Source organism: Amblyomma maculatum, chromosome 7 (assembly GCF_055883805.1).
Source record: "Amblyomma maculatum isolate TAMU_Amacu chromosome 7, ASM5588380v1, whole genome shotgun sequence".
Classification (NCBI taxonomy): Eukaryota; Metazoa; Arthropoda; class Arachnida; order Ixodida; family Ixodidae; genus Amblyomma; species Amblyomma maculatum.
Genome location: NC_139350.1, coordinates 34,798,426 through 34,812,441, shown reverse-complemented (window position 1 = coordinate 34,812,441; position 14,016 = coordinate 34,798,426). Strand labels below are relative to the sequence as shown.

The window sequence follows — 14,016 nt, the reverse complement described above, 5'->3', positions numbered from 1 at the left end:
GCCACAACAGAAGCGCGCTCTCCCTCGAGACCGGCCGTGCCACAACCCAAGTCGCCGCCGCCCAGCCATCAGGAAGCAGCGCCTGGCGACAGTTCTGCACGGCTGTAGGAGCAGCAGCTGCCGGCTGCAGTGCTGCCTCTCGAGCGCGGGATTGCCATGGAGGGACACTTCTCGAGATAAGCGTTTCGGATATCGCCGCCGTGTTTCCGGCAAGTGGCGTGCGTGCGCGCGTGTGGGTGTGACCGCGGTCGTCGCAGCTGTGTGACGCATTTCCATGCGGTCGGCGTACCGACGAGCAGTTCCATGTGATCATCGCGAGCTTCGAGGCAAGGGACTTAATTCGTCCTTCACGGCAGACAGAGTAGCAGTGGAGCAGCGAACGGAAAGACAACAAGGCGGCAAGGAAGTCGTTGTCGGCCTACCGTCGCCTGATTTCAGGTGACGTTCGGTCTTTAGGGAGGAGGAGTGTATCGATCGCGGAGAACCGCGCATCCCTCCGAAAAGCCGCGCACTGCGGAGGATGAAGGGGACAAAAGTATTCCTTCTCCTCCGAGGATGAGTAACCCAAACGGGTTGCTCGATAGCGCCACGTTTCCCTCTTCCCTCGCCGGGCGCAGGAGCGCACCGCTAGACATCGCAGACGTGACGCTCATTGGCCGAAAAAGGACAAAGGGCAAGATGCACCGAGATCGGCGGGAACCGGCTACCGCCGGAGAGAGACGACAGCGAGCCGCGATAACGGAATGACGCAAGGTAAATACCTCCCTGCTATACTTCTTTGTTGTCGCCATCTTGCCCTTCGAAGTGTCAGGCCCCATCCAAAAGGATAGGGTCGCCAGCAAGACCTTCACCAGCGTTCTTTTTGGGAAAACCCAATAAACACTCTGGTTCTGGGCAAAGTCCTGTTCTGTGTTGTGTCGTACTTCGCATTACCACTTTGCAGCCGTGAGAACGGCTGCCCGTGGTGTGTGATCGCGGGAGCTCTGTGTTTGCGGCCTAGACCTCAGAAGAGGCTTGACGGCTTAGTAAGAACCCCCACAATAGTCATGTGTTTGTACCCACTGCCAGAAGAGGCTACCACCCAGGTTTTCCATCATGCGAAGGTCAAAAGTTCGAAGGCGCCATGCACGTTGCAGAAGCGGCATGCTGGATGCCGCCATCCACCAAATGGAGAATGCAGTTCCCCTGATTTCTTGGATGCGTGCTTGCTTAGATCAGTCTTGCAACATCACGAGTTGTGTTGCTTTGAACGGATTGGTGTCATCAGTTTAAGATGCTAGCATGCCTTAAAAGCTGAGTGAATGACAATGCAGGTCCTTTTGTCTAAGCATGTGAAAAAGTAATGCAGAAGTTGTGTACCTTACGATCGTAACTACAACAAAGTGACAGTGCTCTCTGAACTCAGCAAATACATGTGCACTCGTGGCAAAATGCTTTGCAGTCTTGGCTTTCTCATTGCGGAAGCTATACAGTCTAACACGGATATATCGAATTTTGGTTATATCGAACTCACGGAATAGCTCCTTGAAAATTCCATGCAAAAGTATAGGAAAGCCGCGTCATATATCGAACTCAATTTCATTGGTCGTTCGAACTCCGCACCACGCACTGGAAAGTGTGCCTTTCCCAAAGACGATCGCATCACCCTTGGCCGTTTGCCGCGTGACGTTCTCAAGCCACGCGCGGAAGTAATGAGAGGGGACAGTTTGGCTAGGGCAGCGCCGCTTCCATTCCCTAAAGGCGCGCGCATTTGCGGTTGTCGTTTCCCGCGCACCAGCACATGACGTTTGCAAGCCATGTGCGTGAATGAACCAGAGAGAATCGGTGGGAACGAGAGGGGGAAAAACGCGACAGAGCGAAGCGCAAGGGTGTGCCCATTCTTTTGCTGAGCTATCTCTTTCCTTCCTCTTTCCCGGCCTTCGTTCGCAGTAACACCCGCTACGCATGCGCCAAGCCAGCTCGGCCCGTTTTCGGACAGAACGTCGGACGCTTTCTCCAGCGTGTGTTGCGAACCCTCTGCGTGCGGCGGCTGACGTGGCTATGGCACCTGCGGAAGTCAAGAAGCGGCAGATTTTTTTTTTTTTTTTTTTTTTTTTGCGAGTGTCGTCTATTTTTATCGTGCTGTAGGCACGCCGTAGCGTATGATATGGCATTACGAAGCTGCTTTTTTTCTTTTGTTTTTTTGCTGGAGTCGTTTATTCTTGCATGTATGAATTAACGAAAGCACGCGGTCAGCTGCGATCATGACACCGGCTTTTAGCATTTTTCGCTTCAAACAGCATTTGCAGCTACTGTATCACGCTTTCCAATATTTTGTGGCTGTGGACTACGCCTGCCCCAAGCGCGGCGTGATAAATCGAACCAGGCTTGCGCAATCAAGCGTTCACGAGCAGTCTGCCAAGTTCGCTCTCCGCCGCCGCAGGAGCTATGAAAAAATAAACACGCCGCGGCGACGTTATCGCTGCACAGCATCTTAGCACGCTGCCAAGAAATGAGCTGCGGATGAGATGACCGAAACGGAGTACGACATGCAAGCGAAAACGCTGGCGACGTCTGCCACGGCGACACAGCAACCGTGTTTTGAGCTGCCGCAGTGGCTCGAACAGAGGGACACAGTTCCAACAAGTTGGAAATTTTTTGCTCTGTCACTGCCGCTCGTCACTGAGATCGCTTAATCGCTTGCATGTGAGCGAGCTGGCCTTAACGCTTTTTTTTTCAGATTCTCGTTTGCTAAAGTGGAGGGTGGGTTCATTATGCGAGTGAGTTGATTACGTGAGAAATACGTTATCGTTTTTTCGCATCGTAAGTGCTGTCCCAAGCCGATTTCTGTATACCAAATTAGCGATATATCGAACTATTTCGCGATCCCCTTCGAGTTCGACTGTAATATCTGGCACTTCAGCTTTCATCTAATTTGAGCCATTGAAGGTTGTACGCAGCCAGGTGTAGCTGTATTGAATTAGGCTTCAAGTGACACCGAAACTATCAAAGTTGACGTTAACAGAGCAGATGCCTCGGGCGCATTGGTAATTCTACATTCTTATCTTTTGCTGCATGACCTGCATCTGTTAGGGTTTAAAGGGACTCACCTGGGAAACCAGGGTGACGATAAGGCCCCCCTCTTCCATAACATTCGTTGACATGCTATCGCATTCTGCGCTTGCATGGCAGTATAAGGGCATTAACTTTCTCCCCTCCAGGCTCCTCTGCAGTTGTGGATCAAAACAGTCACTGAATGAAACCTAAAGCAAATCAATGGAAACGGCAGGTTTTAATGTGTTCTTATTCGTTCGCACAAATACTCTTGTAATTTTGCCCATTCACAGAATGAAAGATAGCTTGCTGTCAAATTCCTGGTATGAGCTCCTGAGGCACTGAAGCAACACTGCCGTTTCCACAGTGTGGTGTCATGCATCACATGATGGGTGCATAATAAAGCGTAACAAAGCAATAGCAAGATTCAAAGCCATGGCAAAGTACACAAGTCGGCCTCCCTGGCTGCTGCATTAGGCAACTAGGCCATCTCCAGAGCCTGACATAGCTCGTGTTAAGATACACTTTCTCGTGCTCTCCGTCAGCGTCTTCATCAACTTCCATTTGTGTGCGAATCAGTCCCAAAGCGAGACAACACAGGCACGTGCACGTGCGAGCCAGAATTTGAAACGTGGCTGCATTCTCTTGGGCAGCCATGCCGAGCAGCAGTCTCTGACTGCTCTTCGAACTGCTCTAGTTCACTACCGTTGGGAAGTGTAGGAATACTGAGCAAACCCTGTTGTCTGCCCTCTTGGCCTAGATCCTGAGCCTTCCATCATTCGACACATTTGGGCGGCAAATGCCAATAAGGTCACGCTCATCAATCCACTAAGCTTAACTCTACTAATCTTTTTCCGTCATCTTCGTCTTACAGGCCTTCTGTGCAGCAGGTGCTTCAATAACAAAGGGATTTTTATTGCTTGGATTGTTTAACGCCTTTAATGTATTTATTTAGGCTGTTATTATTTGATATGTTTTTGTCACTTTTTCCTGCTGCATGTTCTACTGCTTTCTTCGTTGGTATAGTTTCAGTGTCAGAATTGTTGCTGTGGTTCAAGAGTTTACATTGCTTGTACTCTATTAAGTTTCTGGTTGTAGATAGGGGCAGAAATTAGTGTGGGCAAGTATAAACGAAATAAAAATAAGGTAAAAATAATGCCCACACCGCGTGAAGCGCAGCTATTGGCATCACATTATTCCGTTCATACTCATCACTAATTAGATGCCGAGGCATTTGGCTCTTTGTTTCTTTTTTCTTTTTTTTATTAACCCATTTGACGTTCGGAGGTAGAAGCATGAGGGATGTGTAGAGCAGTACTGCCCAGGTGCATTGGCACTACTGTGGTGTGTGAGAAAGGTTGTGGGTCTCCACAACCCCATTTCACTTGACATTGAGATCTTTCAGTGAAGCTTAAAATGAGCGCGTAGGTCTCTATTTAAGTATTTGGCCCTCTTGGAATAGTGGACATCCAGAATGATGGCCTGGCCCTTCCTTTTGAAGACCAGGTCAGGTATCTCGCCTTCCAGGCTGGTGGTGAAGAATGGCTTCACTCTGCCATTCCATCCATTTCCTTGCAATTTGTTGGCCATGTACTTGAACATGACGTCATGGCGGCAAAGAAAGGCATTGTGGGCAGAGGGAAACATCTGGAGAATGTGACCTAAGGAACAGCTCTGCGTCCTTTTTCATCATCTGTCACCTGGTTTGTTCAGGCAAAGCAGGGAAGGAATTTAGGTGAAGCTTCATGATGCTCTGCCCTTAAGTAGGGATGTTTTTCGGTCGACCACTTCATGGCCGCCTGCATGCCAACCTTCCACTCATTTTCGTAGCTGGTCGGTTCAGAACTTCTCTTTGCTGTCCCAACGCCTCTATATTTTGAGAATGTCAACTCCCGGGCCCTCATTAGTTAGCCCTGTAGCAGCACGACTTGCCTACAGGCAGGGAGAGTTGATTCAGTCATGTTCTCCATCCTGCAAACTTGCAGGCCAGGGACCATGGCTCGCAGACTCGGAATCCCGAGACCTGCCTCATTCAGGACCATATATATGGCTGCAGACCCTCGCTGCCAATCCTTTCCAGATGGCGTCCAATGCTACACTGTCAAACGTCCTGGTCAAGTTCAGGCTAGTCATGTACAATGGCCTAAGGAGAGCATAAGGATACTACTCTCTGGGCAGCCATCCAGTGGGTGGAGACAGGCCCAGATGTGTCGACTCTGCAATTTCTCGGCGGTGGCAGCTCCATCCACACTCTGAACTACAGAGGACTCCATAATGGTTGTCCAGGAATCCAGGAAGGAGTCGAGATCCGGTGCTCTGTCATGCCGTCTAGGATTTGATGCTCACATAAGGCTTGTCTAGTCCTGAACAGGTCTTGCGCTCTGGCAAAGTCCTGGCACTTATGCTAAAATCGTCCAACAGGAGGGGGCACTTTCCAAAAGGGGGCAGGGGCCAGCTCTTGCCATCTGATGCGAATACTCTTGGAGATATGTTATACATTCTGGCTTGTCACTGCAATGAGAGTGTATGCTGAACAGTTATCATCAAGGTGGTCAATAATTGTGCCTCAAAAAGTCTGAAGTAACATTCTTTGACTGTACTTTATCAGGATGCGGGATTGTATCCCAGCCATCGCGGCGGCTTTTCGATAGAGGCAAAAGGCAAGGCGTTCGTGTGCTGTGCGATGTCAGTGCATGTTAAAGAATCCCAGGTGGTCGAAATTTCCGGAGCCCTCCACTACAGCATCTTTCATTGCCTGAGTCACTTTGGGATGTTAAACCCCATAAACTGTAAACCTTTGACTTTACTTGCAAGGATACTACTAGCATTGAGAAAGCACTTAGAATGGATTACCTTTATCATTAGGTGGCCGCAGTAGTGGATATTGAAGGCTGCTGAGGATCTCACGCCACCCACATTTGTTTATAGCAGGCCCTCAGCTGCTTTCAAAGGGATGCCATTTCTTCTCTCTCCATTGCCTCTTGTGAGGAAAGACAGAGTATTTAGCCCAACTGTAATTTCACTCAGCTTGTTATGGATCCTGAAACCTTTGTCCACCCCATTGCAGCAGCAACTTCACTAAAACTGAAAACTTCACGCTGCGTCATGTGTTTCTTGCCTTAGAGAGAGCCTGGAAAAAGGTTGGATACAAGTGTAACTGTGCCATCAGGAGAAGTGCCATTATGTTGTTTGAAAGTATCTGTTAACTTGCGAGAGGAATCGGTAGCAGGTTGGAGGGCAAGTGAACTCGCAGCTTGGCATGTGATCTCATTAGCATTCGAGAATGCTTCTCCTTGAATGCTGGGAGCATTCTTTTTATCATGCACTCCTTTGACAACCATAGATTGAAATAGCCAAAATGGATGAGAGTGCAGCTTCTCCACGTGATACAAATGCTTGACACACTTGTGAAAAAGGCAGAAAGGCATGCTGCAGGAAGTTGGCATGATCAGGGCAGACTTACCAGAACAAACTAACTCTTGAATCTACAGATAGCGATGAATGCAAGATAAAGGCTTGCTGATGCTAACCCAGGAGGTAACATTAACACGGATTAAGGTGTGGCCGGCATGAGCAGTTCACGCACACTGTACTAGATAGCACTGACTTTTCTAAAGTGTCCGTCATTTGCATCAGTATTTGAAACCCTGCCATAAACACGTCAAATTTCAGACATCTGTGTGGGAATGGGTCGACATCTGACCTTGTCCTTAACAAAACCTTGCATCCTTAGTGTATTGACATAAACTGCACTGAAACTGCATTTCAATGTGCTTTGCTGTGGTGTCACTACATTCCCGAGGCCTCCTTGTTCATGTGAAGGATGTCCTATGAATGCTACATGCAATGCTACATGTGTGTTGTGGCTGTATGCACTTGCAGATTGGTGGAATAACACTGTCCCTTTTTCGACTGCTCAAGCAGTGTGACCCAGGCCAATAAACCTAGGGTGGCATCACTGGGCTATGTTTGTCATACTGAACTCGGACCGTGGCTGCAAGTTTGGTGATTGCGTACACTGTCTTTTTGGGATCTTTCAGTGGCCATCGACCTGATTGTGCAGACAATCCAGGAGCTGCTGCACCATCATCACAGCCGTGGGGAGCCTCTGCCACGGTCTGGCTCGTCCTTGGCCAAGCACCCCCACTGACTCCCCACCCCCCTCTCTCTCCTGTGTAGCAATACTAACTGCAGTAACTGCTGTAGGTGTAGCGTAACCTATGGAAACACGTATGTGGTGTTTAGGTGTGGCTTATCATGGACAGAGCTCAGTTTTATCGTCGTACACTTCAAGACAGTGGCAAAATGTGCAAGTTTTTATCCGTGTCAGGGCTCGAACGTCCCGCATTGAGTCATCTGCGTGTTATTTAGCGGTGCAGTTAGCTTCAGTGTTTGTTTGTTTTTCTCCTTTGTCTTCTCAGCGTGCGTTATGTTTATTTGAATCTGTAGAGAGTAGACCTTTGTTATAGCGGATTTATTGGAAGTGCACGCTACCACATATCCCTTTTTTACATAGTGTTTCTCCGCAGTGGTAGCTCATGCGGTGAATTTTTTACTTGAAAGCTGACAGATTTTAGCTGTTTTAAATTTTCATTTTAAACACAACTTTATAAATGATGTACAAGAGTTAAAGGTCCCTTTAATAGAGTTTCAACATTTTAAATCAACAGATGATGTCGTAGATCAAGTGCTGCTGATACTAGTCTGTGCAAGATGCTGAAGTCATGCCAACTTCAAACAGCAGTGGAAATTCAGATCAAAGCCTTTTCGTGCTTCCTTTCAAAAAGTCAACCTCCTTGTTCTCTATGCTGGCATCTCAGCGATCGTCCTGGCATTAGCCGTGACTGACGTCTCAGTGAACATTACTTGGGTCCATCATTCTGACTAATGGGTGAACGGCATTCATAGCCAGCGCATTGATATAGCACAGACACTTATTTTTGCTGCATTGTTTTCAGCTGTCATTGTACGCACACACTTCTCCATCATGGCTGTCATTTTTGCGCACACATGCACGCACACAAAAGCTAGATTTTAGTTGTACCAGTCCGTATATGCTTTCTTGTGTTTTGTGTGCTGTGATCAGAGCATAGTACACAGTGGTCAGGGAGTTGCATGATTTTTTTTGTTTCCGATATGATGTTTTTATTTCATAACTCCATTGGCCAAGATAGCCTGAAGCCACTGATGGAGATGCCATAATTGCTGCAGTGCAAGCTCCCCAGGGCATTTAGTATTCGGTTAGGCTGGCGTTACGCACTACTGGATCTGAACTGCTGCATATTTGCGATAGGTTGAATACAGACTATTAAGCATGTTTAGTGGCCCTGTTTTTTTTTTTTGAAACTGTTTTTGGGTGACTTTTCCCCTCCCACTGGTGCACCCTGTGATGTAGGCATTACGCCACTACATTTATGTGATAGATGCAGCATTACTGAAGCAAAATGCAATTGATGAGGAAGTGAAGGCCTTCGTTTGCTGTTTTCTCCACTGCAGAGTTATGTCAACGCACAGAAAAATTGCTCGCAATGTTCTTGCCAGTTAGCTAGCAATGGCAGTGAAATTCTACTCTCTTCTAAAAATCTTAAAGGAAGACAACTGTACACAATCATTGTTCTCTGTCAGAATTGATCATTAGCCTCTTTCTGGGTATGTGGATATTTGTCCACCAGCAAACGAGCCATTTATAACAAATAAAATTTTATTTGAAGTTCCCCCCACCACTCTGTTCATACTCACGGTATCCGTGCCAAAAAGAAAAATTTCTTTGCAACTGTTTTGAAAATTGGGCTACATGCAAGAATTTCACCTGCAGAATCAGCCGCTGATAATGATACTTTTTTTTGCTCTTTTTTTACAGGTATGAAAACTTTGTTTTCCGTAAGGGTGTTTTCTTTGCGATTAGAATGCACTACTTTATGGATACAGCCCAACTTCTATTTTATCCTGCGTCTGTAAATTAGGCCCATGTGATGCCTCGTGTTTCCATATGACTCGCAACCAAGAAAGTGGTCACAGTGCTGAAGGGTTGTCACATAGAACCAAAGCTCCATATCCTGGTGAGCAGTACATTACAATGCTTCCTGTTTAGCCTTTTAGCTGCAAAAGGCAAAGTAGTTTAAATGCAAAATGTTGTGTAGTATGTTGTAACGTGGTTGATGTCGCGTTCGGTCCCTGGCCGGACGCCGAGCGCGGCCGGGCAGCGGGCAGGAAGGAACTGAGACTTGCCGCGATCCCGGCACGATAACAACAACCCTTTATTTCACGCGAACAGCATCTTATATAGCAAGCACACATGTAACCAGTGACGTCACGGACAGACAATGTTTCAGACGCGGCACAGGCGCTATCAGCACATCTCCCCTTTTCTCTGAAAAGATACACTGGCATTTGCAACAAACTTAGCACTGCCACCAACAAAGGATGAACACTTTTTAACGGATGCAACCAATGCTCAAAACAAAATAACAGTCAGTCATTGAACCCATATCGGTCTGGCGGTCGGACATGACGGCCAAATCGTGTTCTATATCCAGGAGGGCTAGTTTGTGGCAAGGGGGTATGGGATGGATCGGCAGGTGCCTTCGGTTTAGATGGATTAGTTTCCTGTTCCATTTCTACCCGACTATCATATGCCTGCGGAAACTCATAGCTACCTCCTCCTTCCTCGCAGTCATTCTGCTGGGAAACAAAGCGAACCAGGAATTTCCTGTTTCTTTCTAGAACTACACCCGTAGAAGTTCTAACTACATACGACCTCGGACGTTGTGCAGGACGTAAGACTCGCGCTTTCACTTTGCAGTCTGTCACCCATACTTCCGCTCCTGGTTTGAGGACTGGCAGCGGATGAGCCCTATGACGACTATTGAAGTACCTACGCTGCCGCTGTCGGATGGTTACATCGCGATCTCTGAACTTTTTCAGGCTCACCTTCTGGGGCAGAAGGCTCTTGGGAGGGACAGGGACTGTTGTGCGTAGCCGCCTGCCCATCAGAAGCTCTGCAGGGCTTTTTCCCAGTGGCCCTGGGGTGTCCCTGTACGCTAGCAGCGAAAGATAGGGGTTCTTAGCTTTTATAATAAGCCGTTTAATTGTTTGGACCATCCTTTCTACTTCCCCATTTGCCTGAGGGTATCTGGGGCTCGTCGTCACAGTGCGGAAGCCATAGTCGCGAGCAAAAGACTGGAATTCCTGAGATACAAATTGTGTTCCATTATCCGAGATGACAACCTCTGGTATGCCATGTCTTGCAAAGAAACTTTTGAGGTGCATAATGACAGTGACACTTTTTGTCGAAGATAGCAAGGCTACCTCTGGGTATCTAGAAAAATAATCTACTACCACTAAATACCATTTTCCCTCAATATGGCAGAGATCAACACCTAGCTTTTGCCAAGGACGCTGTGGAGTGGTTGTCGGAATCATTGGTTCCGACTTTTGTTGCCTGTGTTCCGCGCACACTGGGCAATCAGTTACCAACGCTCTCAGCTGTCAACTCAACCCAGGCCACCATACGGACTCTTTGGCTCGAGCTCTGCATTTCTCGATTCCTTGGTGACTCTCGTGCAAGCGCCTCAAGACCTCTGCGCGTAATTTTTGTGGAATCACCAGCCGCACACCTTTGAGTAGCACGCCTTCAGCGACTGTCAGCGTTGCTCTTTCCTGCCAGTATGGACGCAACACCATCGACAGCGATGAGAACTTGGGCCAGCCTTCCAGGCTGAATTTTGTGAGAGCTTGACAGACTTCATCGGCTGCTTGCTCAGCTTTGACTCGTTCAAAAAGGCTAGCCTCGACGGCATTTGTCAAACAGCCCGAAACGAATTTCGCGACTTCGCCAACACTCAGCGCATGAGCATCAATTTGGTTTCCCTGAATCGGGGCTCTAGACAATACATCTGCAGTAACGAGGCTCTTACCCGGGACATGCACAACCGTAAAGCTGAACCGCATAAGTCTCATGCGAAAGCGCTGAATACGAGGAGGCAAAACATCTAAAGGTGATTTTCCCAACAACGTTACAAGTGGTTTGTGGTCGGTTTCAAACACAATTTCAAGACCTTTGATGTACCCTTCGAATCGTTCTGCCGCCCAAGTCATTGCCAACGCTTCCTTCTCAATCTGAGAGTATCTGGTTTCGGCAGGCGTCAACGAGCGTGACGCAAATGCAACAGGTCTTTTTTCATTGTTTAGTTGAACTTGTATCAATACGGCCCCCAAACCGAATGATGACGCGTCAGCGGAAAGAATCGTAGGGTACTTTACATCATAGTTAGCCATGACGCGCTTCGAAGAGATAACGTCTTTGACGTACGACAGCGCTTGCTCTTGGGCTGGTCCCCACGTCCATTCGGAACCCTTCAAAAGCAAGTGACGTAAAGGCGCCGTTTTCGAAGCCAAATCTGGTATGAATCTTGCCAGATGATTAGCCATACCGAGCAGCCGTCGAACGTCAGACACGTTAGCTGGCGTCGCCAGTTCTTTGATAGCACGAACTTTTTCAGGATCCGGCTTGATGCCATCTTTACTAAGCACACAGCCAAGAAATTTTATCTCAGTTACCCCAAAGGCACACTTTTCTTTGTTTAGCGTAACACCGGCACTGGCGAGACGATCTAAAGTTAGACGCAGGCGTTCGTCATGTTGAGCCTTGTCGTTACCAAAAATGAGCACATCATCCATTAGGTTTATCACGCCTGGGATTCCTTCAAGTATCTGCGACATTTTCCTCTGAAAGATCTCGGGTGCCGACGTTATTCCAAACGGCAGTCTTTGAAAACAGTATCGCCCAACTGGCGTTATGAACGTAGTTAACAACTGGCATTCGGGCGACAACTTAATCTGAAAGAAGCCAGAGTTGGCGTCCAACTTCGAAAACACAGACGCACCACCTAAAAGACCGAGGCTATCATCCACAGTCGGCATGACATAGCGTTCGCGAAGTACACTTTTGTTTAATTGAGTCAAGTCAACGCAAATATGAACCGCTCCAGATGGTTTGAGTACTGGCACAATTCCTGCACACCATTCTGTTGGTTCTTCTACTTTGCGGATCACGCCATCTCGCTCCATACGCTCGAGCTCTTGCTTAACTCGGTCACGCAAGGGTAAGGCTATGCGACGCGCAACATGAATTGCAAAAGGTGTCGAGTTCGGCTTTAGTCTAATTTTGTATTCTCCTTTTATCGCTCCTAGACCACCGAAAAGCTGCGGGTAGGAAGCTTCGACATCTGTTGCGCTACTGACCGAGTCCGCAAATTTAATAACTTCCAGAGCCTCAAGCGCTGGGAGACCCAAAAGTACGGAGCGTAATGGTGAGACCACGTACACAATTTGCTGTACAGTGTTTTGTTTCCACTGGATAGTGGCATGAAACTTTCCCAAAACATTCAGTGGCTCATTCGACGGGCCTGTTAGGATTAGGTCGCACTTTTCTAGCCTGGTAGGTAAACCGGGAAACGTCGAGGGCACAACAGAAACTTCGGCACCGGAATCAACTTTAGCGAACGCCGGAGTGCCGTTAATGACGACCTGTACATACCGAGAATTAGAGTACTCCCCGTTCACTACGCCAACGAAGAACGCCGCCTTGTCCATATGGAGAGAAGAAAGCTGTACCTTCTTTCCATCACGTGCAGCCTTTTTTCGACATACCGCTGCGAAGTGTCCGGAACAACCGCAGTAGTTGCATTTGGCTGCTTTTGCCGGGCACGAGGCTCTGGGGTGCGTTCCTTGACCGCAGTTGGGGCATGACCCGGGGGTGCCTGGTCGGTAGGACTGGACTCTGGGACGCGGACCTTGTATTCCAGATGAATAGTTCTTTGACGAGCTGTCCGAGTGCTGTCCTGAAGAATACTTTCTGGGCTGTCCTTGGTTGCTGACCGCGTCAAGATTGCCGGTCGCCGTTACCAAGGGTTCGTCGCCGGTTTCTCGCAGTTGCAGCTGCTGTCGTTGGACGGTCTCCTTTAAACGCGCTTTTGCCAAAGCGCTGGTGAGAGTCAAATTCGCATCCATTTGAAGCGACTCAGAGAGCTTAGCGTCCCTGAGGCCGACCACGAACCTGTCGCGAATCATGCGTTCCTTTTCCTTGTAGTCGCACCGGTCCGCCATCGTGTGCAACGCGGTAACGAATTGGTCGACGGACTCTCCAGGTTCTTGAGTGCGACGGTGAAAGCACGCGCTCTCATAAACAAGGTTCCGTGCGGCGACGAAGTGCTCGTCGAACTTCTTTTTGACGACTTCGTATTGCTTCTGTTCTTCTTCAGGTAATGAAAAAGTAGAGAAGATTTCTCTTGCTTGCCTGCCCATCGTATAAAGTAGCGTCCGGACCTGCGCTTCTTCATTCCGCTCATTTAGGCCCGAGGCGAAGCGGTAGTCATCAAAGAGTTGGATCCAAGAAGGCCATTCAGACGTCCGGTCGAAGTCAAACCTTGGCGGAGCTGGAACCGCGAACATTCCGTGGGAGGGCTTGGCTGCGTTGTCCTCTGACATGGCGCCCGTTGAGAAGTTAAGGCAACGCCTCTCAAACGCCAGAGGATCCCACTTCTGACACCATGTCGCGTTCGGTCCCTGGCCGGACGCCGAGCGCGGCCGGGCAGCGGGCAGGAAGGAACTGAGACTTGCCCCGATCCCGGCACGATAACAACAACCCTTTATTTCACGCGAACAGCATCTTATATAGCAAGCACACATGTGACCAGTGACGTCACGGACAGACAATGTTTCAGACGCGGCACAGGCGCTATCAGCACAGTTGATGCAGAAAGTTTGAGATTGGGCGTATTGTGTGGTTGCACATATGCTTGCTTAGCATTATCAACTACAGTGTGTGATTAAATGCATCCATGAATGTGCCTGTGTGGGTGAAAATTTACTTTGATACGGCTCTCATGCTGGCATTTTAATAGACTGCTTTTAGCAGCACTAAAGGTTGCGATGAGCAAGTGGTGCTTCAAAATTGAACCACTGTGGTTCACCTAGAGTGCA

At 48.4% G+C, this 14,016-nt stretch overlaps 2 protein-coding genes across 5 annotated transcripts in view; one reads left to right on the top strand and one right to left on the bottom strand.

Moving 5' to 3' along the window:
- Positions 1-7,205, top strand: part of Uck (Uridine-cytidine kinase) — a 41,902-nt gene extending 34,697 nt beyond the window's left edge. For all 4 annotated transcript variants that reach the window (XR_014708700.1, XM_084608987.1, XM_084608986.1 and 1 more), the window contains one exon: positions 7,074-7,205. Coding sequence is in view for 3 of the 4 variants with exons in the window: in XM_084608987.1 (XP_084465113.1) it covers positions 7,074-7,183 (110 nt within the window). In the remaining variant the exon portion in view is untranslated. The remainder of the gene's footprint in view (positions 1-7,073) is intronic.
- A 1,840-nt stretch (positions 7,206-9,045) lies between these two features.
- On the bottom strand, positions 9,046-13,776 carry LOC146182959 (uncharacterized). The gene is made up of 2 exons (XM_084608308.1): positions 12,231-13,776; positions 9,046-9,053 (listed from the first exon to the last, which is right to left on the bottom strand). The coding sequence occupies exons 1-2, from the start codon at positions 13,720-13,722 to the stop codon at positions 9,046-9,048; spliced, it is 1,500 nt and encodes a 499-aa protein (XP_084464434.1). The 5' UTR covers positions 13,723-13,776.
- Positions 13,777-14,016: the final 240 nt, after the last annotated feature.

Excerpts from the sequence above, each read along its gene's own strand:
- LOC146182959 (XM_084608308.1), bottom strand. The coding sequence starts at position 13,722 with ATGTGTGCTTGCTATATAAGATGCTGTTCGCGTGAAATAAAGGGTTGT.